Source organism: Lactuca serriola, chromosome 4 (assembly GCF_051521515.1).
Source record: "Lactuca serriola cultivar US96UC23 chromosome 4, Lser_US96UC23_V15, whole genome shotgun sequence".
In the NCBI taxonomy this organism is placed as follows: Eukaryota; Viridiplantae; Streptophyta; class Magnoliopsida; order Asterales; family Asteraceae; genus Lactuca; species Lactuca serriola.
Genome location: NC_136411.1, coordinates 47,227,629 through 47,253,147, shown reverse-complemented (window position 1 = coordinate 47,253,147; position 25,519 = coordinate 47,227,629). Strand labels below are relative to the sequence as shown.

The 25,519-nt window shown below is 40.9% G+C and overlaps 2 protein-coding genes across 2 annotated transcripts; both read right to left on the bottom strand.

Annotated features, from left to right (window-relative positions):
• Positions 1 to 8,733: 8,733 nt before the first annotated feature.
• LOC145101501 (phenylacetaldehyde reductase-like) lies at positions 8,734 to 10,803 on the bottom strand. Its single transcript, XM_079038713.1, has 6 exons — positions 10,591 to 10,803; positions 10,062 to 10,231; positions 9,752 to 9,943; positions 9,468 to 9,633; positions 9,147 to 9,333; positions 8,734 to 9,048 (listed from the first exon to the last, which is right to left on the bottom strand). The coding sequence occupies exons 1-6, from the start codon at positions 10,706 to 10,708 to the stop codon at positions 8,901 to 8,903; spliced, it is 981 nt and encodes a 326-aa protein (XP_078894839.1). The 5' UTR covers positions 10,709 to 10,803; the 3' UTR covers positions 8,734 to 8,900.
• Positions 10,804 to 23,420: 12,617 nt separating this feature from the next.
• On the bottom strand, positions 23,421 to 24,358 carry PSAF (photosystem I subunit F). Its single transcript, XM_079038706.1, has 2 exons — positions 23,936 to 24,358; positions 23,421 to 23,816 (listed from the first exon to the last, which is right to left on the bottom strand). The coding sequence occupies exons 1-2, from the start codon at positions 24,310 to 24,312 to the stop codon at positions 23,507 to 23,509; spliced, it is 687 nt and encodes a 228-aa protein (XP_078894832.1). The 5' UTR covers positions 24,313 to 24,358; the 3' UTR covers positions 23,421 to 23,506.
• Positions 24,359 to 25,519: the final 1,161 nt, after the last annotated feature.

Below are 25,519 nucleotides of genomic sequence, written 5' to 3'. Positions count from 1 at the left end.
TATCAATCACACGTGATTAATAACTATCAAACATATGGATTTCTTATACATCAAAACTATGTTATCAAACAAACTATTTCAAACCCTTTTATCAAACTCTTTTATATGCTAAATTCTTTATCAAGCTCTTTTAAACTTATATATTGTCAAAACCATGTCTATTCAGATATAGTTATATAAATAAGATTGAAAGGACTTAGGACTGATAACTCGCTTTATTTCATGTTCCTTGTTTGGTTGTGGACTTAGGGTATCAGTTGTTTGTCCGAAGGTAGTTTGAATCTTAGTTATATATATTATATATATATATATATATATATATATCTGTGTAGATATAAAAGTGTCTTACATCACTTCAATGCCTTTAAGTATTCAAAGGTGAACAAACATACTCAGTGATACACACACCATCACTAGTAGACTATAATATGTATAGTTTAGGAGATTTACTATTCACTATTTCTAGTACAATGAAACATACAAGAGTCAGTTCAAACATACTATAATGAGAAATAGAAAGAACATACTATAATGAGAAACAAGGAGGAACATACTATACACTATATAAAGAGAACATAATATACACTATACAGATAGAGCATACTATACAAATACAGAACACTATAACATTAATGTGAGCCACTACTTCATGGCATGGCATCATACTGCTGTATCACGCTTTGTAACCAGAGTCTCCTGGAGGGAGAACGTGAATTTGTGTATAGATCTATACTATATTGACCATCCTACACCTTGCTGCTAGCTACAGTGGGACCTGCAGGTCTACGGGTGACGTATGTCATAACATTTAGACTTCTTCGAGCGTCGTGTTTACTAGTAGTCGATCAAGCATGGTTACAATCATATCACATTACACCTTAATTAACAATTGGTTTAAGGTAGTTAGTACAACAGTAGTTACTATATACAATACTACAATACTTTATTATTTTCACATTGTGATCTTCTCACATAAACGGTAATGTAAAACTATATTTTGGTAATGATAGTCATACTTGGGAAAAATGCATACTTTACAAACAAACAACATTCTGAACATTCGGGTCTTGGTAGAAGGCTACATTTCTAGTAGAAAATATAGGATTTTCTAGGTGATAAAAACATTTACTACAAACATTTACAACAACTTTTACAACAAACATTTACAAACATGTATAAACACTTTCTTATGCAAACATTTGACACTAAATACTTATGAACTCACCAGTTTAAATGCTAATCCTCTCTTTCAAAATAACTTGTACTCTCAGGTCACCAGTAGACAGGTACAGATGACAGGTTTTGAGAAGACGGAGCACTTCCAGACTCGTCTTTATTTTGGTTATTCATTTTTGGTGTCTTATTATTATTGCACAGAACACACTTGTATTGAATTATACTATTAATGCAATGGATGATGTTGTTGCTTGTTTACTATTATGCATTGTTATGATACTTTACATGACGTCCTCCACCCCAAATGTTTCCGCCAATTCGGTTTGGGGTGTGACACTATCTCCCTCTATTTATAGAGAGAGAGAGACCTTACAATACAATAAAGAGAATAAAATAACCTAACTTATCACTCATAATTTGTAGAGAATTTCCATGTTCCAACAATCTCTCCCTAAATGCTTACAAATGATGAATGATACAAATAAGTGATAAAAGGCTAAAATACATAGTAACCGACTAGCAAGTGTGGTAATGAAAATGAAACATAACAAGAACCAAATGCTAAAATGTCTCTGAAACTCTGAAGTGTTTGTGATCTCTGATTTTGGCCATGAATCTCTAGTCGGTAAAGGTCTTCGGCTTCAAGGTTATCACTCTCGAGACAGAAAAATAACATCCAATTCTTCAAACTCATCACAAGCCCAATGATCAAGTAGAAGACCCAATCAGAAAAACACTTTGTCTTCAAGAAGTCAGAAACATATCTAGTTCTCGAATCATAATACATCCAAAATTCTTCAAAAGAATAACCTGCTAAAAATATGAAGCATCCAAAAGTGAAGTCCGAATAATAAATAATGTGAGTCCGAAGACATGGTATAGTAATGCCAAAAATTTGATCGAAAGATCAAAAATAAGTGCCACATCACATCGCCAAAATAATCTTTGTCTTCAAAATATCGCAAACTCAAACTCGAGAAATCATAAGATCTGATCCGGATGCAAACACAAATGAGACATCCTGTGGTAGAGTCCGAATAATAAATAACCTGGATCCGAGAAACATCTAGTAATGCCAAAAATTTGATCTGTAAAGACCAAAAATCAATGCCACATCGCATTACTAAATAAATCATCTTCTTCAGAAGTCTCAAAAATCCAAACTCAAACAATCATAAGAACATATACGGATGATAACATAATATTCTCTCCCTATTTTTGATAACCAATGACCGGATATCAAAAATAAATAAATCATCTGGATGGAGAGTGTCGGATACCAAGAGCTTCGCATGCTCTCCCTAGATGTATGAAGGGTCTTAATAAAACACGAGAATAAGAGTAAAATAAATACTCTCCAGTCATCTGTAGACGGTTGATTCTATCACTGAAAGCAACAACGTTTTTGCGATGAAAACCACCACCTCACGATGGTGGTTTCCTTTGGTATTCTGCCCAACAACATGTCAACATGCTCACGAACGGCATACAGTGGAGGACGATGCACGAAAGGTGGCAATGGCTGCGCCTACAGCCGGCGTTGTAGGAAGCAACAACGGTTTGAAGGATAGCAGCGACACCCGAACGCGATAGCCCTCCGAGATGGCAACCAATGACCGAGCACATAAACAATCCATATGACAGCGACGCGAGCTGTAGTAGTGGCAGCAAATGAAGGAATATCTGTTGGCGGCCCTTGTCATCATCGGTAAAGAATAAAAGCAGTGCACCGTCTCGCCAGCATCAATGGGTTGCGGTGGTAGCTTCGGTGGTGGGAGACATGAGGTGGTGTGGCGCTGGAGGGGAGGTATAAGGGGGTGGTGGCGGCTGATTGCTTCCATTATGGTTAGGGTTCCCATAAGGGTTATGTACCCGTGTCCTACAAATTGTTGCCATAATGGCTGGAATGGCCCCTCAGTCTCCGCTTTCTTTCAAAGCAAGGCCAAATTTTACCCTTTTAACCCCGCCTTCTGAAAACCTTTCCAAATCAAGTCCAAAATGTTACCAATCAGCCCCTGCCTCCATAAATCCTTACATATTAAGTCCCAATAATACCAAACACCCCCTGACTTCTAAAATCCTTTGCGAAACAAGTCCCAAAATTACATTTTAATCCCCAAATAATCCAAATTATTACATTCGGCTCCCCAAAACCAACAATCTACTAAATAATATGGATTTAGTGCGACTATTCGTTCATCAATTTTATCTATTTATTTCTTAAATAAACAGAATGTTACATGTGTTGTTGATGATAATGGTTTATATGAAATGGAAAAATGTTCTAGAAGATGCTGCATAGTGGAATATGATTAGTTGTCACCATTCATGGGCCTACGGGCCAATGGGCTTAGCCCATTAAGGTTTTAAGTTTGATCCCTCAAGTATAAATAGGGATGCATTCAGAGTCATTTGAAGTGTCTTCAGTCTTATATTTTGTATCCTTAGTGAGTAGGACAAATCTCTGGTGAATTTTAATGGCAAAATGTCATAAAAACCCTTAAGTTTTTCAGGATTTGCGGTTTTACCCTTTGACAAAATTTTGGTTCATTTATACCGTAAACTTGTAAAATAAATTTTGGTTTTGCCCTTTTTACAGGTTAAGCCGGTAACTTGTATAGCTGGCAAGCCACATGGATGATGAGTTGGAAGGACTTGGTGATGTGTCAGTCGTGTTTGACATGGCAGAGAGTTGCTTTATTCCTTAATTATAAAACTGATAAGGAAAATTGGGTGGTGAGTGGAGTCAAACCCAACACCACCAACTCATAAAGCAAGGAAGATACCACTGAGCTGCATCACTTTTTGCAGGTAGATTATTGTGACGCCCGGCTCGATCTTGTACTTAAGGCCAATACAATCCTTAATGATAACTACTTATATTCCATAATGTTAATGCACACCAAAATTGTTGTAAATTTTAAATGAGAAATGAAATTTTAGGGGTGTACTTGATATGAAAAATTGGGCGTTACAATATTAAAGCTTCTAAACACTCTCAATAACATCATAATCAATCTATAGGTTTGATCAATTCAACCATTCTAACCAATCTAACAATTTCACCATTTAAGCTCAAAGCCAAATCTAAGGGACAATCATTACCTTTAGGGGAAGAGGATGTTAATCCTTACAACCCACCATCTCTAACTTGTAATTACCCGGTTTTTACAAAGAAAATTTTCATTTTTGAATAAACAAACACATTTCCAATATCAAGAAATCCAGTTATAATTGTTTTCAAATCATAAGTCAAATACAACTTTTATTCCAAACATCAGAGTGTCCCATGAAAATGCCTGAGAAAGAGTGCACGTCGCGCCATCACGCCTTGCCCTTGCCCTTGGGATCTAAAGTACCTGAAACAAATCCACAACCTGTAAGCTAATGCTTAGTGAGTTTCCTAAAGCATACCACACACAATCCACATATCACATATCCCGTTAGCTATAACAGCTACCTATATCACATAAGCCATACATACATAAACCTGCAAGGATGCCATGGGCTCCCCCCAGGGTCTTACACCTTCGTGTCATGAGCTACCCCACATGGTCTTTACCTAGGAATTACATGGGCTACCCCACATGGTCTTACATCCAATGCCACGGGCTCCCCTTGGGGTCTTCCATGCAATAACACACAATCACATAGCATATCAAATCACATAAATGACTAACACATATACTATAATCACATAATGGGTCGGCCTTGGTGCCTTAGACCCATGGGTATGGTGAGAAGACTCACCTCTGTCTGCTGAATGTGAAAGCTGCTCTCCTAATAGTCTGTAACCTTCCATGCTAAATAATAATATTAATCAATGTTAGGACTTTACTTAATCAAAATGGAACCCAACCCCAAGTCCTTCCAAAAAGGCCCAATTATCCTTTCGTTGTTAATAGGCCCAAAGTCCATTGTCCAAAATCATTAATTGGCCTCTTGGCCCATTAAGACCCTTCCATAACACCAATGGCCCAATACAGATAAAATGGCCCACTATTCTCAGAATGCAACCAAGTCCAATAACCAAATGAGGCCCAACAGTTCAAAGGCCCAAAACAGATCCAAGCCCATTTGTGATGCGTACGCTTAGCGTACCACCCTGGTACGTGCAACGTACTGAGGCTCTGGGACTTACATGCAATGTACACTGGGTTACGCCTAGTGTCCTAACAGATTAAGCACTTTTTCCATTAAGTGCTTAATACTCGATTCTTTTATGTCCAAAAGTCAGATCTACGCTTATTAAGACCACCTAGGGCATAGAGTTGGTAACTTTATGCCTTTGCATGCCTCATATGTTCCCTAGACCCCCATTAAGACCTTTCTAAGGTTCTTAATCCATGCATGAGGTCAAAACACCCACCAATACTCCATTTTTATGTTGCAAAAGGACCAAGGGACCTCAGATCTGTCATTTCCATCCTCTGGAGTTGCTTAACTCACAAGAGGAGGTCAACAATCAACCAAAGGGACAAAACTAGAAAACCCTAGCTAAATCAAATGAATAAGATGGCAAGGTTATAACTTTATACCTCCTGAATCTTTACAAAGTGAACTAGATGCAGATTCTTGAAGCACCAAACCACCCCAAGCTTGCTTAGCAATTCCCTCTTCTTGAATGAACTCTAAAATGGCCACAAAAACCCACTCCTTAGCTCAAAACCCTCTCACACAATATCTTAGTTGTAGGTGGACGAAATGAGGCTAAATAGACTGATAGGGTTTGGTCCAAGAGGCTAAAAGGTGTTTAAATAAGTGTCAAGTCTGAGATTTATGGTTTTGGCCCTCTGTTGCGTACGCCCGGCGTACCCTTACGTATGCCCGGAAGTACCCTTACGTACGCCCCGCGTACGCAAGGTTCCTTCGTGATCCTTCTCCCATAGTACACTAAGCGTACCCTTAGGTACGACCAGCATATGAGAAGGACCATTTTTGCCAATTAATTCATTTTCAAGGGTTCCAAAGGTGTACCTGATTTGGAGTGTTACACTAACTCCTCTTGGTATGATTTTGGCATCAAAATCGCATTCTCTAAGCTTTCTAACCGATACCAAGAGAAATTGGTTGAGTATGAGCTCTTAACTCTATTAAATTTGTTCTGTGATAGAGAAACTACCCATGGTGATATGTATAACGCGCTATGGTGCGTGCTATTAGGCCATTGTCAGCCTCTAACCGAACGACGATGTCTTTTCCTTACAACATCCTACTTTCTCCACCGTGTCGCAAGTACCCATATACTATGCTACGGTTGCAAAGTACATTGCCCTCTATTTACAAAGATACTTTCGTTTGAATCACCGCCTCATGTCATTTTGTTGTGGCAAAGTCTTCACCATGCTGCGGTAGATGTATAACAACAGCCTTCATGACTGATTCCATTCTAGCTTGGGATGGTTTTTCTTCAAACTTCTAACATGCATAACTTCTTCATCTTAAACTCGTTTTATATGATCGTTATATTCACGTGAAGGTGGGGATGAGTTCTACAACAATATTAAGTCACTTCTTACCGACTTATTACGAGTCTTAATCTATTAAGTTACAAACTTAGCCCAAAAAGTATAAAAATTCCATTTTACTCTTTTGGCCTAAATGCATCCTCTTACATTCCTTCTCTTAAACTCACTTATCCTATCTAATAAAAATGACTTAAACTTATCTTGGCTAATTTTATAAAGTTACAACTTCACAAACTTATAAAATTCTTCTAAATGACCAAATTGCCCATTTTGTCAATATTTGACTCAAAGTCAAATCTCTCTAAATTTTAGGTTCTTACATAGGTTGCCCCCTCCAGCCCTGCACGAAGGTGCCTTACATTGGGTTTGATATTCAACACATTTTCAAATGGTGACACATATTGGCCTTGTTAAGGAATCCTATCGATCACATATGCAGCGGTTCTCATAGTTTCTGCCTAGAAACCTCCAAATATATTGTTTTCGGATATCGTACTATCACATACATCAGCCTAGTGATGGTTCTTTCTTTAGAGACTCCGTTTTGCTAATGGGTAGTTGGACACATCAATTGTCTACCATTCTTGTGCTCCTGTAAGTAATTTACGAGAGGACAGTAGCAACATATTCCTTCCATTGTTTGATTGCAAGCGACATATGCTTAGTCTTGACACTCTTTCTAGTGCCACATGACTTCTACTACTATCTATACTACCCACTACTTACAATACGAAGTCAGAAAACTGAAACATTAAGGTTGCGTTTAGTTACGGAAAAACAATTTTCATTTTCCGTTTTTTGTTTTCCCTTTTCGATTTTCGTTTTCCGTTTTCATTTTTCATTGAAAAATTTAGAAAGCGCGTTTAGTTAAACTTATTCATTTTTCATTTTGAGTTTTAGAAAATTAGAAAACGTGTTTAGATGTGTATTTTTCTATTAGTTTTCATTTTTAGAAAACGGTAGCGGTGGTAGGGCATGGGTGGGGGCGGTGACGATAGCGGGTCGGCGGCAGCGGTGGTGATGACAGGCGATGGTGGTGGCGGCGGCAATTGTGTCAGTGGTGGTGATGGCGGCGGCAGCGATGGTGATGGTGCTAGTGACGGGTTAGTGGTGGTGGTGATGGTGATGGTAGGTCGGTGATTGTCGTGATGTTGTTGGGTTGGTGGGGGTGCTTGTGTGTGCTTGTGTGTGTATATGTGTGTGTTTGTGGGGTATGTGTAGGTTTGTGTGTGTGTTTGTGTCTGTGAGGGTGGGGGTGGGGGTGGGGCTAGGTGTGGGTTTGTGTGTGTGTGTGGGTGTGTATGTCTGTGAGGGTGGGGGTGGGGGTAGGTGTGGGTTTGTGTGTGTGGGTGGGTATGTGTGTAAGTGTGTTATTGGTGGGTATGTATGTGTGTGTGTTTGTAGGTGTGTGTGTGGGTGGGTATGTTTGTGTATGTGTGTGTGTTTGTGGGTGGGTGTGTGTGTGGGTATGTATGTGTGTGTATGTGTGTGTGTGTGTGTGTGTTTGTGGGTTGGTGTGTGTGTGTGCGCGGGTGGGTGTGTGTGTGTGTGTGGGGGGGGGGGGGGGGTTAAGGTAGGGGTAAGTAGAGGTGGATGAGATGAAGTGGGAGTGTGTTTATATTTTAGAAAAAATTTGGAATTAGAAAAATGTGGAAAACAATGATTATCAGTTTTCCAAAAATTTCCAACTTCTTTGTAATTTTAGAAAACGGAAAATTTTTATTATCCGTAAAAAATTTAGAAAAATAGACGAACTAAACGCGTTTTTAAAATTCTCATTTTTTTTGGAATTTTTTTCCGGAAAACGGCTCATTTTTCCGCAACTAAACGCACCCTAAATATGCATAATGACATTAACTTAAAGATAAAGATATGCATGATGAACCAATGCATGCGCGCGGTGTTGCAAGTCAATAATTCTGACATTCATTTATGAATTTCTTTATGAACCACTTGGTCTTATTTGGTGCATGTTTGTAAGTAATAACATTCCTTGTTGATAGTTTTTTCAATATTTAATTGTTGAAATTAGCTGTCTATTTGAGTGAATGCCTGAGAATGTTATACATGCATCAATTGTTAGCTTGAGTGAATGCAAAAAGATGATTTTTATCAAATATTTTTCACAAACTTATGGAGTCACTGATAAGTCAACCTTTTACACATTAATATACTAGATGATCAAAAGACTACAAGTTCTCCATTGCAGGTTTCCTTTAAAAAGAATCCTAGTCTTCATGAACATCATCATGTGTTTTAGAAGCTCAGAAAGTTCTTCTCTTTGAGGCTTTCAACAGTGTCCTTGATGCTTACCTCCAACGGAGTAAATTCAACGCCTAAACTTTCCGCTTTTGCCCTCGATACAGTGTAAGGTACAGGCTCACCACCAATTCCGTCTTTATACCTATCAAAATTAAAATTAAAAAAAAAAAAAAAAAAAAAAAACAATTATTGGCCCTAAATAGATTGTTTACATGTATATTCATAGGATTAGATACTTACTTTTCAGAATGGCCAAGAACAGGGTAGTTTTTATTTAAAATCTTCATGATCTCAGAAGATCGAATCACTTCGCCTACCAAACAGTATCTACCATTTGCTTGGGGGTTCTCAAATGCTAAAATATGAGCATTAGCAACATCTCTCACATCAACAAGTCTATAAATTCCATCTGGGAATACTTCCTTTCCTGCATATATTATGTCTCTATGTATCATGTTTCCATAGCAAATGTACATTTCAAAGATTTGAGTTTGTTTAGAAACTTTATTTACAGAAAAGAATTGATAATGCATATAAATATTAGTTGTAGGATACAATTACCGGATTCAATCATGCCCATAATGCCCTCAGAAGTGAGGTTAAGAGTTGGTTGTAAGATAGGACCGATGACATAGCCAGGGTTTATAGCCACCAACTCCAAACCTTTCTCTTTACAAAATTTTACAGCAGCATCCTCAGCCAGGGTCTTTGAAAGGGCATACCATAACTGTAAAATGCAAAAGGGAAAAGGAAATGTAAAGATATGTTTTCTTGAAAAGTTAGTTGGGTTTACTAAATGTTTGATGATAACTTGAAGCACATGAAAGTTTTTAAAAGACTTGTACCTTTTTTTGCTCACATGTTTCTGGATCTGAAAACCAGGTTTCATCCATCACATCACCAAACTCCAGAGGTTTTGCGGGAAACATAACTGCAGCCATGGAAGATGTCAAGACCACTCTTTTGAGAGATGGAACTTTTGCAGCTGATTTAAGGACATTAAGTGTCCCCTTCACTGCAGGTTCTAACAATTGAGCCTAATTGAGAAAAAGTTATACCAATTTCAACCAAATGATAAGTTAGGAACATGCAATATATCCTAACAAAATGTAGGGATGGAAATTTGAGAGCAAAAGAAAGGGTAAAAAAAAAAACCTGTGGTTCAGACACTGAAAGCAGAACAGGAGATGCTGTATGAAAGACACAATCGCAGCCACTAACAGCAGACTCGAAAGATCCTTCTTCAGTCAAGTTAGCTTCAAACAGAGATAACCTTTCCTTAGCTCCATCAAGAGCACGTAGGTGTTCAGTCTTTTTAGGATCATCTGTAGCATATTTGAATGGAACCAGTTTAATTATGATGCAAAGTCAAAGTGCTATCGATATATAGCTTTTGAGGTCAAAGTCTATGTTATCTTGAGCATTGCAATTGCAGTAATCACAAAATTTTCCGATAAATTCAAACAATTATAGGAATTGCTAGATGGAAATCAGTCAATTTTTTAGGGAAAATCAATGTAACAGCCATTGGACTCGAACTTAGAGAATAATATTAAACTTCAATAGCGAATTAGGCTCACTAGACCTAAAACGGCTCCGATGTAGGTTACATAAACAAAGAATTTGATCGATAAATGAAAGATAACAGATTAAAATTTTAATTTCGAAAGAAGTAGATGCTGACCAAGGGAGCGAACGGTGGCATGAACAGTGTAGCGACGCTGAAGCAAGAGCTTAACGATCCATGAAGCTATGTATCCCGAAGCCCCAGTAACACACACTACCTTGCCTTCTCCGCTCATCTCTATGAAATCAACGAATTTGGTAGGTGATAGGTGTTGGACACTCGAGCATAATAAGTATGAGAGTGGAGAGTGATGCTTTGTATTTTTGTGTATGGATTGGAAGAATCAATATAATAGAGTCCAAGGGATGTCTGGACAAGTAAGGAAAGAGTCCGAATGATCCACGTGGCGTTCATATGTAACACTTTGGATAGAACAAATCAAGCACTAAAAAATAAATGTAAATACATTATTTGTATGCAGAATAGTAAATGGTAATTACAAATACATTATTTGTATAATTGTATTCAAGCGAAGCTTTTTGTTTGAAATATAACTTTAAGATTCTTGTGTGAAACCTAATTGATATATGTGTTTGTGTAAGAATTATTCTAGGATACCACGCGTATATAGTATAGAATAAATTTCGTATGCGTTTAATTTGGTTTCTTAAGCTAGATTTAGTTTCCCAAAGTTAAAAGTAATAGAAATTTTGTGATAGTTCTTACATGGTCATGTGCTATTTCACTTGATTGCTCTTGGAAAGCGGTATAAGTTTAGGTAAATTGTTTGAAAATTCGTAATAAGCTTATAGTGAAAATTATGCAAACTTGTTTCAACTTTGACATGCGTATAGATTAGTCAATTAAGCCAACCAGAATTTGAGAATTATTGTTGACTAAATAGGGTGCACCTACAGTTTTGTTAAAACTGTTACACGTATTATCTTGGTTTGATGTAGGAATTATTTGTGTTGTAGGTATTTGAGTTTAGTGTGAGTTAGATCCATATACTTCTCTTACATTAGAGTTCTGAAGTTGAGACTGTCGATCATGTACATATTGTTTCAAGTCTATCTTTAAAGATTCAAGGTCTTTAATGAATCAACATTTAATGGTAAAACCGATGGACATGAAGAGGGTATCATCGTGGAAGTTGATTAAACTCTGTGTAAAAGTCAAACACTACAACTACGTGTGTTACTCCTTTTTCCTTGAACTTTTACATATTCCATATCTACAATTATTTGCATCTTTGCAATTTTGTGTGAATAATATTGTTTTGGAACTATTTTTTTTTATATTAAGGGTTATTGTCATTGTTGCCCAACAAACTTTAGTACATTGGTTTAAAGAGTTCCTCGTGACTTTTTTTTTTTTTTTTTTTTTTTTTTTTTTTTTTTTTTTGCATTTGAGGGGCATGTACTTGTGTGTTTATGTTTTAAAAGGTCATTTTGAAAATGTTGAAGGGGTCACCCGGTGACACCCAACCTATCTTGCATTCTGTCAATTCAAAGTCATTGTCATCTAGATTAAATAAGTCAAGGTCATTGCCACGTAGATGTGATAATGTTTACCCTAGTTTTTCATTTGGGCCATCCTATCTTGGAGCGAATTGGTACTCTTGTTCCCTTCTCCACATCTCACGCTTCAGATTTCACTATCTCCCTCCACCCAATTTGCGACTGTGGTGACTGTGACTGAGTTAATCGTTGAAATTACTGGACCATGGAGAGAACCAAACCCAACAGTGGTAGTGGAAGTGTGGCGGTTTTCAGTGGAGGTTCGTGAATTTTAGGCAAAGTTGAGGGGTATCGGCTATGAGAAGAAGAGGAAACGCCTTGTTGGGGTTCGCTTCTGTCGTTGGTTCTTGCGATGATACGAATCTGAGCTTGAGCTTTGGTGCTTGCGATGATACGAGGTTAGTAAACTGTTTTGATAGGGGAGTTTTGATGGTTATCAAGAAATTCAACCTAAAACACTTCAAATCAATAGTGTTTCTCGACTATCAAACACTAGTCAACACCCCAAATCCAAATGAATGTGATGTCACATGGAGATTTCGGAATCAGAAAGAGAAAACATGGAGAAGGTATAGAGATTTCTGAAGTTTCAAGATCGAATTCACCGATTCCTTCGCTTACAAAGTAATCAGAGCAAAAGGATAGCATTCCAATGTCAATGCACATCGTCCCCGGCGAACCCATTCGGGAAAGGTGGAGGTTTGTTGGGGGATTGATATGCGTCAATGTCTGCCTGAGCAACTGTCATCGACAAATCAAACCCATAGCCGAAACCGTCTTCAACCTACTCTCCGGAAATTGCAGCGCCAACGGGGTCACATGATTCACCTTGTTCTGCCACATCGGAGATGTTGGAGGGAACATCGGTGGAGTTGAACCAAGCGCCAATGGGCTCACCGAACCCATTTCCATTAAATTAACAGTAACATATCTTGATTTTGGAGAAGGAAGAGTTGATCTGGTAGAAGCGTACACTAGCCGGAGGTCTTCCACCCTATGAGCAAAATTGAAACCCTAATCATGTGTTGCACTTGATGGTCTTTGTACCTATGAATTTTCTCAGCATGGATGAAGCCATGATTCAAACACTCCATGTGTATATTCACACGAAGAAGAAAAAAGGTCATTAGAACAAAGAAACGTGTATGTATAGGTTAAGAAGAAAGGGTCAAAGAGATGTGGATAGTTGACCCTATTCCTGCAAGTCTATCATTGAGTCGACTCATTAGTGACTCTATGTTGACTCACTGGGTTATATGTATTCACTAACCTGCTTACTTGGCAAGTGATGTAACGTCCCGTCTCTGATATGTTGTTTTCATGTTTATTTATTTAGAAGTTTTCCAAAGGGACTTGGCGAGTCTATAGCCCGACTCGTCGAGTAGAGACGAGATTTCGAGCACATGTAAGTCGGCGACTCGACGAGTCCATATTCGGGACTCGGCGAGTCCACCTGTCTGGAAGAAACCCTAAATCCCCTGGTTTGCTCAATATTTAAGCAATGATATGTGCCCCAAACGCGCCTCCTTCACCCTCAGAGAGTCTGTGAGCAACCCTAAACCATTCCTTGTATGATTAAAGTGTTTTGTGTGGATTCTTGAAGGTTTGAAGAAGAAGAAGAAGAAAGGACCAAAAAGAGGAGGTGTAAAGCAAAGATCCAAGGCCAAAGTCAGAGTTCGTTGAGGTATATCTCAGAATTATTCTGTTTTGTGCTTAAAACCTCCATTAGAACACCTCTAAGGCTAGTTTAATGTATTTTCCAAGCCTTATAGTTGTATGGATGCCTTGATGGGTCGAGATATCCCTAGATCTGTTCATTTAGGAGTTTTAGAGCCCATATTTATTTCCTTTTCGAAGTTACTTTGCATGAGAACCCTAGATCTAGCCTTTATTATGCTTTTTGAGCCTTTTAATCTTCATGGATGCTGATGGGCACGTTAAGATAGAATCTTTACGTGTTAATCGAGCCTAAGGAGCCCAGATCTACAAGTTATATGCGCTGGATTCAAGCAGAATCGAGTTTATAGTAGCTGCATGCATGCGACTCGGCGAGTCGAGTCGCGAGTCCCTAATTTTTCCCCCTTTTTAGTGATTCCGAGTGGGGACCAGTGAGTAGTAGAATGGACTCAGTGAGCTGGAGGTCAGACTCAATAATGGAGGGACTCGACGAGTTGTTCATACAAATCGGCGAGTCCAAAGCAATCTTCTTAGTTCAAGAACAACTCGGCGAGTCGGATGTAGATAGCCTGAGTTCTAGAATCGAAAGGAAACTCGTCGAGTTGATGCCATACTCGATGAGTAGCAGTGAACAGGGTTGAGATATGAGAGTAGGGACTCGGCGAGTTGGCGGCCCAACTCGGCGAGTCAGGTCAACTATAAGTTGACTTTGACCAGGGGTAAAAGAGTCATTTTACCCCAATACAGTTATTAGTATTTGATTGAGTGTGTTTATGGAATTGTAGCCGGGGAGATACCGGAGCAACAACAGATAGCTTCCAGAGCCATACACTTAGCGGCCAGTTCACGAGGTGAGTTCTCTTCCAGTAGGAATGGGTCTAAGGCCACAATGCCGGCCCATTTAATTAGCAGTAGTTTCCGGACTTCGGTCTGATGCAGTACTTAGTATGTTTGATGCCTTCGTGGCTCAAACAGGTTGCATGTTATGTGTTCCGGGTTATGGCCCGATGCAGTATGTAGTATATGTTGTTGTTTTATTTGATATGTTATTGCTATGCTATGTTCAGTAGTTTCGGACTTCTGTCCAATGCAGTCAGTTCCGGACTTCGGTCTGATGCAGTTGGTTTCGGACTTCGGTCCGATGCAGAGGGCAAGGCCCTGGTTAGTTCCGAAATTCGGTCCGATGCAGGAGGCAAGGCCTCAGTAGTTCTGGACTTCGGCCCGATGCAGTTTCCGGACTTCGGTGCGATGCAGTTTCCGGACTTCGGTTCGATGCAGAGGGCAACGCCCTGGTTAGTTCCGGACTTTGGTCCGATGCAGTTTCCGAACTTCGGTCCGATGCAGTGGGCAAGGCCCAGTAATTGTTATATGTTTGTATGGTATGTGGTAATTTGGGGGAGCTCACTAAGCTTCGTGCTTACAGTTTCAGTTTTGGTTTCAGGTATTTCCGCAAGTAAAGGGAAGAGCTCGGGATGATGGCATTGCACACACCACAGCTTCAGTTTTGTCCTGGGAGTTGATTCAGTATTCTTAGATGTGTTTTGATACAGTTGTGAATTGTGATACAGTTTTCTCATGATATTTTATTATGGTTTTGAGATACGCGGCGTATGGCTTTATTAGATGATATTCAGTATTATGATCTATGTTATTAATTTAAACAAAAAAAAATTTGGGTTGTATTTTGAGGGTGTTACAAGTGACTAGACAGGAATACCGACTAAAATGGTTAAAGGACATTTTCAAACAGTAAAACACAAGTGCGTGCCCCCTTAAATGTAAAAAATAGTCACGAGGGACTATTTAAACCAATATATGAAAATTTGTTGGGCCACAATGACAATAACCCTTATATAAATCAAAGTATTTTTTTTTATATGTTTGGGGTTTATTCAATAAATTATATTTACTTATAAAAGCTTGACACTAGCACTCCTTAGGACTTATAAAACTGTAGTTTTTACTTATATATAAATAAATGCATACTTTTGAAACCGTATGTAGCTTTTGATTTAAAACTTTTTGTTTTAGCCAAAAGATAGAAACCTTTTTCTTGTTCTTTTTCAAGTAAGTACTCCCAAATTACCCATACAAGTTTATGTTATGATTGTCAGTTTCAGTTTCAGTAGAACAGCATGCTAGAATATGACTAAGGATTTAGAAGGATGCCTTATGTGCCTGCTATATGTGTTTCACCTTTACCAGATTTGCATGCTAGTATTGCATAGACAGTCGTAGGATAGCCTGTTTAGGTTATGCCTGATAGTATGAGCTTAGCATTGTATGCTAGTACAGTTTCTCATTATGAGAATAGATTTGCTTGAGTAGTTTCCTGTGTCTGAATGATGCTTGCTTTGTGCTTTGTAGGACTCTTGGTGATGGGAGTTAGCCGTTAGGTAAATACGTCACGCCACATGTGATTAGGGTTGAATAATCTCAGAGTGCTGGATTTGGCCCTATTGCGCAGCTCTTGTTTGAGTCTAACCGTTGTAAGGACTAGTCTTTTACTCAAAGGATTATCTGAGCCTCATCACATGTGATGGTATTCACGTGATGGCTAATTAGCATTACAAGGAGACCTTCAACAGCTGATTACTCGTGTGATACTTGAGCAGACTCCTGTGATCTTCGGTTCGATCAAGGAGGGTATTCTAGAGATGATGGATGAGAGGTGGGCACCTTCCATGTCAAGGTGGCGGCTATGATGGGGTCGTGCATGCTTACTTTCAGGGAGTTCAGGGCATGTGGAGCTCCAGATTATCACGGGGCGCGGGACCCCATAGCGAGTACTAGATGGTTGGCGGATGTGGCCAACGCTTTCCGCACGAGCAGGTGTCCCGAGGGGGGCAAGGTTAGATTGGCGTCCTGTCTTCTGAAGGACAGGGCACAGGATTGGTGGGAGGAGGTCGGACATGCCATTGGAGATGATGCAACATTATATGCCATGACCTGGGCTGATTTCTCTACCAGGTTCAGGGCGGAGTTTGCACCGGTTATTGAGGTGCAACAGTTAGCCAGGGAGTTTCAGGACCTCACCCAGACTACAGAGACCGTGGCGGAGATCACCGCCAAGTTCAGGGAGAGGGCTCTTCTCGTTCCTCAGTATGCAGCTGATGAGGAAATGAAGAAGGCCCGTTATCATGAGATGCTACGGAGTGATATCCGCCAGTTTGTGAGCCGGTCCAGCTGTAAAACGCTGGATGACATGATTGCTAAGGCTCGGGAGAGGGAGATTGACCTTGAGATGGAGAAGAAGAGGAAGTCGGAGGCGGTTTCAGGTACAGGTAGTTCGGGCAAAAAGCCCAAGGTTTCAGATCATAGATCCAGGAGTCAACAGAGCCACGGTCGATGTGGCAAGTGTGGGAGATTGCATGATGGGGTGTGCAAGGTAGGGAGTTCCGGCTGCTACAAGTGCGGTCGGACTGGGCATTTGAGCAGAGATTGTACAGCCCCTGCTACCACCATTGCGGCATCAAATCTGATTTGCTTTCAGTGCAATCAGAGGGGACATAAAAAGTCCCAGTGTCCGATTTTAGCTGCAGCGGGGAAGGTGGCGGCACCTGCCCCTGCTACTTTGAGGATTACAGATGGCCGTCAAGGCCAAGCCGAGGCGCCAATGGCGAAGAGTAGAGCTTTTCAGATGACAGCAGAGGAGGCGCGAGCGACTCCTGATGTGGTGACGGGTATGTATCTTCCCTTCATCTCTGTATTTATTATTGATTATTGCTTATGGTTATATGTTTTGTATAGGGTCGTTCTCTGTGAACGGCATTTCTGCTACAGTATTATTTGATTCGGGGGCTACCCGATCGTTTGTATCGCTAGCGCTTAGCAAGAGATTTAGTAGAGCTCTAGGGGAGTTGGATTGTCCACTAGAGGTTGAGATAGCAGACGACAGGACCGTGAGGGTCGCTAGGGTGCACAGAGGATGTTCTCTTCAGTTGTTCGACGAGCAGTTTTCGGTGGACTTGGTCCCTATTCCCCTACGAGGGAATAAGGTTATAGTGGGCATGGATTGGTTGAGTCCCAATGGGGCGGTGATTGATTGCGAATTGCAGCTAGTGAGGGTTCGCACTCCCAGTGGGGGAGAGTTAGTGATTCAGGGCGAGAGACCACAACGTGGACCAGTTCTTTGTTCAGCCGCGAGAGCGAGGCGCTATTTTCAGCAGGGTTACGCCGGATATATAGCTTATGTTTCAGATGCCCGGGAGAAGGGTAAGGCGGCAGTAGATGATGTCCCGGTAATGCGAGACTACCCTGATGTATTTCCAGAGGATTTGCCTGGAATACCTCCAGAGAGACAGGGCGAGTTCGGGATCGACCTGGTTCCGGGTGCGGCGTCGATAGCTAAGGCACCGTACTGGTTAGCTCCCCCTGAGATACAGGAGTTGTCTACATAGCTGCAAGAGCTACTAGACAAGGGTTTTATTCGGCCGAGTAGTTCGCCTTGGGGAGTGTCGATCCTGTTTGTGAAGAAGAAGGATGGGTCGCACCGTATGTGTATAGACTACCGGGAGTTGAATAAGGTAACGATAAAGAACCGTTACCCACTCCCGAGGATAGACGATCTGTTTGATCAGCTGCAGGGAGCGTCTTGGTTCTCCAAGATCGACTTACGCTCCGGGTATCATCAGATGCGAATTAGGGACGAGGATATGCAAAAGACTGCTTTCAGGACCTGCTATGGTCATTTCGAGTTCGTGGTGATGCCTTTTGGGCTCACTAATGCTCCAGCCGCATTCATGGATCTCATGAATCGCGTATGCAGACCGATGCTGGATCAGTCTGTGATAGTATTCATAGATGATATATAGGTGTATTCCAAGACACAGGAGCAGCACGAGGAGCACCTGAGGGAGGTGCTAGAAATTTTGAGGAGGGAGAGACTTTTCGCGAAGTTCTCCAAGTGCGAGTTCTGGTTGCGTGAGGTGCAGTTCCTTGGTCACCTCGTCAACCAGAAGGTTATTTTGGTAGATCCAGCCAAGATAGAGGTCGTGATGCAGTGGGAGGTCCCGAAGTCTCCATCCGAGATTCGGAGCTTCCTAAGTTTGGCAGGGTATTACAGGATATTCATTCAGGATTTCTCCAAGATAGCAGTACCGCTCACCCGACTGACCAAGAAGTCGGTGGTGTTTCGTTGGGGGCCGGAGCAGCAGGCGGCGTTTGAGACCCTCAGGCAGAGATTGTGCGAGGCTCTGATCCTTACCCTGCCAGAGGTAGTAGAGGATTTTATAGTCTACTGTGATGCCTCAATCACAGGTATGGGAGCAGTATTGATGCAGCGAGGCCATGTGATAGCTTACGCCTCGAGACAGTTGAAGCCTCACGAGGCTAACTATCCTACCCATGATTTAGAGCTGGGGGTGGTGGTGTTTGCCCTCAAGATTTGGAGACATTACCTCTATGGGGTCCGTTGTACCATTTACACGAATCACAAGAGCTTGAGGTACCTTATAGATCAGCCGAATCTAAACATGAGGCAGAGACGGTGGTTGGATGTGCTGAAGGATTATGATTGTGAGATCCTTTACCATCCAGGGAAGGCCAACGTAGTGGCTGACGCCCTAAGCCACAAGGCAACAGCAGCCCCCATCAGAGACTTATGTCTGAGGATGACAATGATTACTCCGTTGTTGGAGCGGATCAGAGAGGCACAGGTTGAGGGCCTCAAGGAGGAGAGGCAGAAGTGCGAGAGGATAGTGGGTCGAGTAGCTTCGTTTGATTATGATAGTCGAGGGTTGTTGACTCTTCATGGGAAAGTGTGGGTACCGTACTGGGGCGGAGTACGACAGGTGCTGATGGACGAGGCTCATAAGTCTCGATTTTCTATCCACCCAGGGGCGACGAAGATGTATAGAGATCTTCGACCCGATTACTGGTGGCCCTTCATGAAGCGGGATGTCGCCTGGTATGTAGAGAGGTGCCTGACCTGCAGGAAGGTCAAGGCAGAACACCATAGGCCTCACGGAAAGATGCAGCCGTTAGACATTCCCGTGTGGAAATGGGAGGACATCACCATGGATTTTATCACCAAGCTTCCCAGGACCACACGTGGGGTAGATTCGATTTGGGTAATAGTGGATCGGTTAACGAAGAGTGCTCATTTTATACCGATCCAGGAGAGCATATCGGCGGAAAAGTTAGCCGGTATCTATGTGTGGGAGGTAGTGGCACGTCATGGAGTGTCGGTATCGGTGGTGTCAGACCGAGACGTCCGTTTTACATCTAGATTTTGGAAGCGGTTTCACGACGAGATGGGTACTCGTCTCCATTTCAGCACCGCTTTCCACCCTCAGACAGACGGGCAGAGCGAGAGGACGATTCAGACTCTCGAGGACATGCTCCGGGTATGTGTCTTAGACTTCGGTGGCAGTTGGGATATGTATCTTCCGCTAGCGGAATTTTCGTATAACAACAGTTATCATGCGAGCATTGATCGACCTCCCTTTGAGATGCTCTATGGGAGGAAGTGCATGAACCCGATTTCTTGGGGCGAGGTCGGTCAGCGAGTCATTGGGAGCACCGAGGTGGTGATCAAGACGACCGAGTTGATTCAGCAGGTTCGTAGTAGACTGCAGACTGCGCAGAGTCGGCAGAAGAGCTACGCCGATAGGAGGCATTCAGACTTGGAGTTCCAGGTGGGCGATATGGTCCTCCTGAAGGTCTCACCCTGGAAGGGTGTCATCAGGTTCCGGAAGAGGGGCAAGCTAGGCCCCAGGTTCATTGGTCCTTTTAGGATTTTGGCCCGGGTTGGACGGGTTGCGTATCGGTTAGATCTTCCGGCGGAGCTTAGCCAGATTCACAACACTTTCCATGTCTCTCAATTGAGGAAGTGTTTGGTGGACGAGTCAGCGGTGGTGCCCCTGGAGGACATTCAGTTCGATAGCAGCCTGAATTATATTGAGAGACCGGTAGCGATCTTGGACCGGAAGACGAAGATCTTGAGGAGCAAGGTGGTTGAGTTAGTGAAGGTGCAGTGGCTGAACCAGAAGGGGCTGAGTGGACGTGGGAGACTGAGGAGGAGATGAGAGAGCACTACCTGGAGTTATTTGCAGATTCAGCCGTAGCAGACTTCGAGGACGAAGTCTGAGTCAAGTGGGGGAGAATTGTAACGTCCCGTCTCTGGTATGTTGTTTTCATGTTTATTTATTTAGAAGCTTTCCAGAGGGACTCGGCGAGTCTATAGCCCGACTCGTCAAGTAGAGACGAGATTTCGAGCACGTGTAAGTTGGCGACTCGGCGAGTCCGCATGTATGGAAGAAACCCTAAATCCCCGGGTTTGCTCACTATTTAAGCAATGATATGTGCCCCAAACTCGCTTCCTTCACCCTCAGAGAGTCTGTGAGCAACCCTAAACCATTCCTTGTATGATTAAAGTGTTTTGTGTGGATTCTTGAAGGTTTGAAGAAGAAGAAGAAGAAAGGACCAAAAAGAGGAGGTGTAAAGCAAAGATCCAAGGCCAAAGTCAGAGTTCGTTGAGGTATATCTCAGAATTATTCTGTTTTGTGCTTAAAACCTCCATTAGAACACCTCTAAGGCTAGTTTAATGTATTTTCCAAGCCTTATAGTTGTATGGATGCCTTGATGGGTCGAGATATCCCTAGATCTATTCATTTAGGAGTTTTAGAGCCCAGATCTATTGCCTTTTCGAAGTTACTTTGGATGAGAACCCTAGATCTAGCCTTTATTATGCTTTTTGAGCCTTTTAATCTTCATGGATGCTGATGGGCACGTAAAGATAGAATCTTTACGTGTTAATCGAGCCTAAGGAGCCCAGATCTACAAGTTATATGCGCTGGATTCAAGCAGAATCGAGTTTATAGTAGATGCATGCATGCGACTCAGCGAGTCGTTCTTCGGACTCGGCGAGTCGAGTCGCGAGTCCCCGATTTTTCCCCCTTTTTGAGTGATTCCGAGTAGGGACCAGTGAGTAGTAGAATGGACTCAGTGAGCTGGAGGTCAGACTCAGTAATGGAAGGACTCGACGAGTTGTTCATACAACTTGGCGAGTCCAAGGCAATCTTCTTAGTTCAAGAACAACTCGTCGAGTTGTTCATACAACTCGGCGAGTCGGATGCAGATAGCCTGAGTTCTAGAATCGAAAGGAAACTCGTCGAGTTTATGCCATACTCGACGAGAGCAGCGAACAGGGTTGAAAAATGAGAGTAGGGACTCGGCGAGTTGGCGGCCCAACTCGGCGAGTCAGGTCAACTATAAGTTGACTTTGACCAGGGGTAAAAGAGTCATTTTACCCCAATACAGTTATTAGTATTTGATTGATCAGTGTGTTTATGGAATTATAGCTGGGGAGATACCGGAGCAGCAGCAGATAGCTTCCAGAGCCATACACTTAGCGGCCAGTTCACGAGGTGAGTTCCCTTCCAGTAGGAACGAGTCTAAGGCCACAATGCCAGCCCGTTTAATTAGCAGTAGTTTCCGGACTTCGCTCTGATGCAGTAGTTAGTATGTTTGATGCCTTCGTGGCTCAGACAGGTTGCGTGTTATATGTTCCGGGTTATGGCCCGATGTAGTATGCAGTATATGTTGTTGTTTTATTTGATATGTTATTGCTATGCTATGTTCAGTAGTTCCAGACTTCTGTCCGATGCAGTCAGTTCCGGACTTCGGTCCGATGCAGTTGGTTTCAGACTTCGGTCCGATGCAGAGGGCAAGGCCCTGGTTAGTTCCGGACTTCGGTCCGATGCAGTTTCCAGACATCGGTCCGATGCAGGAGGCAAGGCCTCAGTAGTTCCGGACTTCGGTGCGATGCAGTTTCCGAACTTCGGTCCGATGCAGAGGGCAAGGCCCTGGTTAGTTTCGGACTTCGGTCCGATGCAGTGGGCAAGGCCCAGTAATTGTTATATGTTTGTATGGTATGTGGTAATTTGGGGGAGCTCACTAAGCTTCGTGCTTACAGTTTCAGTTTTGGTTTCAGGTATTTCCGCAAGTAAAGGGAAGAGCTCGGGATGATGGCATTGCACACACCACAGCTTCAGTTTTGTCCTGGGAGTTGATTCAGTATTCTTAGATGTGTTTTGATACAGTTGTGAATTGTGATACAGTTTTCTCACGATATTTTATTATGGTTTTGAGATACGCGGCGTATGGCTTTATTAGATGATATTCAGTATTATGATCTCTGTTATTAATTTAAACAAAAAAAAATTTGGGTCGTATTTTGAGGGTGTTACAAGTGACTAGACAGGAATACCGACTAAAATGGTTAAAGGACATTTTCAAACGGTAAAACACAAGTGCGTGCCCCCTTAAATGTAAAAAATAGTCACGAGGGACTATTTAAACCAATATATGAAAATTTGTTGGGCCACAATGACAATAACCCTTATATAAATCAAAGTATTTTTTTTATATGTTTGGGGTTTATTCAATAAATTATATTTACTTATAAAAGCTTGACACTAGCACTCCTTAGGACTTATAAAACTGTAGTTTTTACTTATATATAAATAAATGCATACTTTTGAAACCGTATGTAGCTTTTGATTTAAAACTTTTTGTTTTAGCCAAAAGATAGAAACCTTTTTCTTGTTCTTTTTCAAGTTAATTTTATAAACTAAAAACTAAAAGAAGTTTTGAGTTACTTAAAATCTTCCTCCAAAAAAAGGTTTCATAAATAAATTTGATGTTCCAAACTTTCAATCAATTCAAAGTGCAAACGATTGTGGACACTCAAAACTACTATTTAATGTTCCAAACTTTCAATCAATACAAAAAAATGTACACTTCAAGTTGCGAAATTGTCCTTTAATTTTAACAAAAATCAAAGTAACACAAGATACATAACATTAGATACATATAAAGTTGTAGCAAAGAAGTTAGACAGATGGGTCAATAAGTTCGCCATTCAACAACTCACGATAAGCAGCAACTGGCCAAATAAACCCACGGAATACCAAACTTGAAGCCAATGGAACATCGATGATGATCTCTTTCATTGTAGGCTTCTTCTCATCCCTAATAGCAATCAAATAACTCCTTCCAACCCACCCAATCCATCCAGCAATGTACAGAAACAGAATCCCTGGTGTAATGAACTCTCCCCAATGCCTTTGATCTCCACTCACTATCAAGTGTGGAAGCCCATCAGATCCACACAACAATCCTTGCTTTCCATAGTTGTCAAATCTACACTCAAACAAACAATTTCATCCCCAATTAAGAAATCGATTGTGCTAATATTCGAATTGAAGTAAGAAATCTAACTTAAGAAACATAAAAGTTGTTATAAAATGTACAGAACTTACCTGCGCTTGGTCTTTTCCATTGTAGCCTTAATAGCAAGTGCAGGAGCACTCTCGGGGGCGTAAAGCTTGAGAGAGCTTTCAAGCTTCTTCAGCGACTGCTTCTCTCTCTTGGCGAACTGTTTGGACTCTTTACACGGAGTGAGTCCGGAGATGTCGGCGGAGGCTGGAAGCGCCGGGATAGTCGACGAAACCAAGATGGAAGAGAGAGCGAGAGCTGCCGACCAGGCTTTTAACGATCCCTTTTCATTGCTTTTGTCTTCTGTTGCACCAGAACAGACGATGTTGTTGCTGGTGATCACCTTCAATTTGGATCCGAACTGCGAGGATTTGGAGATTTCGAGTGGTTGGAAGAAGCTTGTGGAGATTGTGAAAGCCATCTCCTCCGATCTGTTTGTTGAAATGCTTGAGAGAATGATGATGGAATTAGTATGAAGAAATAGAAATGGATGGTGGGGTGGAATCCGTTGGATAAGATGTGAAGATGAGGTGGATGATTTTTATTGGTTGATGATTGTGTTGTTAGTGGTTGTGGGTGGCTCGTAATCCATTGTGAATATTTTGTTGAAGAGATCATGCAAAATAATATTTTTTAAATCATTTTTTATTTTAGAAAATATATATTTATAATAAAATGTTTAATGGTTTCTATTTAAAAAAATATGTAATAACTCTTTTTTCATCATGGTGATAGCCACATTTTACAGAAACCCAGTCATGCCAAAATATTTAAAATAATAATGATTAATATTGTAAATAGATAACGAATTTTCCTTTTCGTAAAATACCATTATTTTAAAAATATAATATATGAAGATAAATAACTGAACTTTATACTTACAAAATACCATTATTTTAATAGGTGTTTAGTAGTATTATGGGGAAAAAAACAAGTGTCTCGTCACACATTCATGACACATTTTTAAAATAATAATATTTTCTAATTTAAAAACCATTTTTATTCATTAATTATATTAACATTAATGTTTATCTAGATTTTTTTTTATGTTTTTCTTATTTAAATATCAGCAAGGGCATGATGGGAGTTGAGAGTTGTGTGATTCCCACAAGCCTTGTATCTTCAATGGCAACCATTTCAGGCGTTCAGCTTTTATAATATTGATCAGATAGTTGCAGGCGTGTGGATTCCACGGTATCTAAGGTTTTTTAAGATTAATTACTTCAATGAGTACTACTTGTATGTTATGGAGTAAAACGCACGAATGGGCCTGGTGGTATTGTGTTCTTTGCACTTTTAGTCTTTTAAGTCGTAAATTCCATTTGTAAAAGTACTTAAATGTGAAATTTATTGTGAGATTGGTCAATGTTCTACCTAAAAAACTATTGTGCAACTTTTATGCAATGTTTGACGTTAGTGGTGTGCAAAAAAAATCGCAAAACCAAAAAAACGAGTCAGACCGGCCGATCCGAAACCGAAAAAACCGATACCGAAAAAACCAGAAACTGAAAAAAACCGAAACCGAAAAAACCAGATATCAATAGGTCGGTTTTGGTTTGGATACTTAGGTATCCGCGAATAAACTGAACCGTTATATATATATATATATATATATATATATATATATA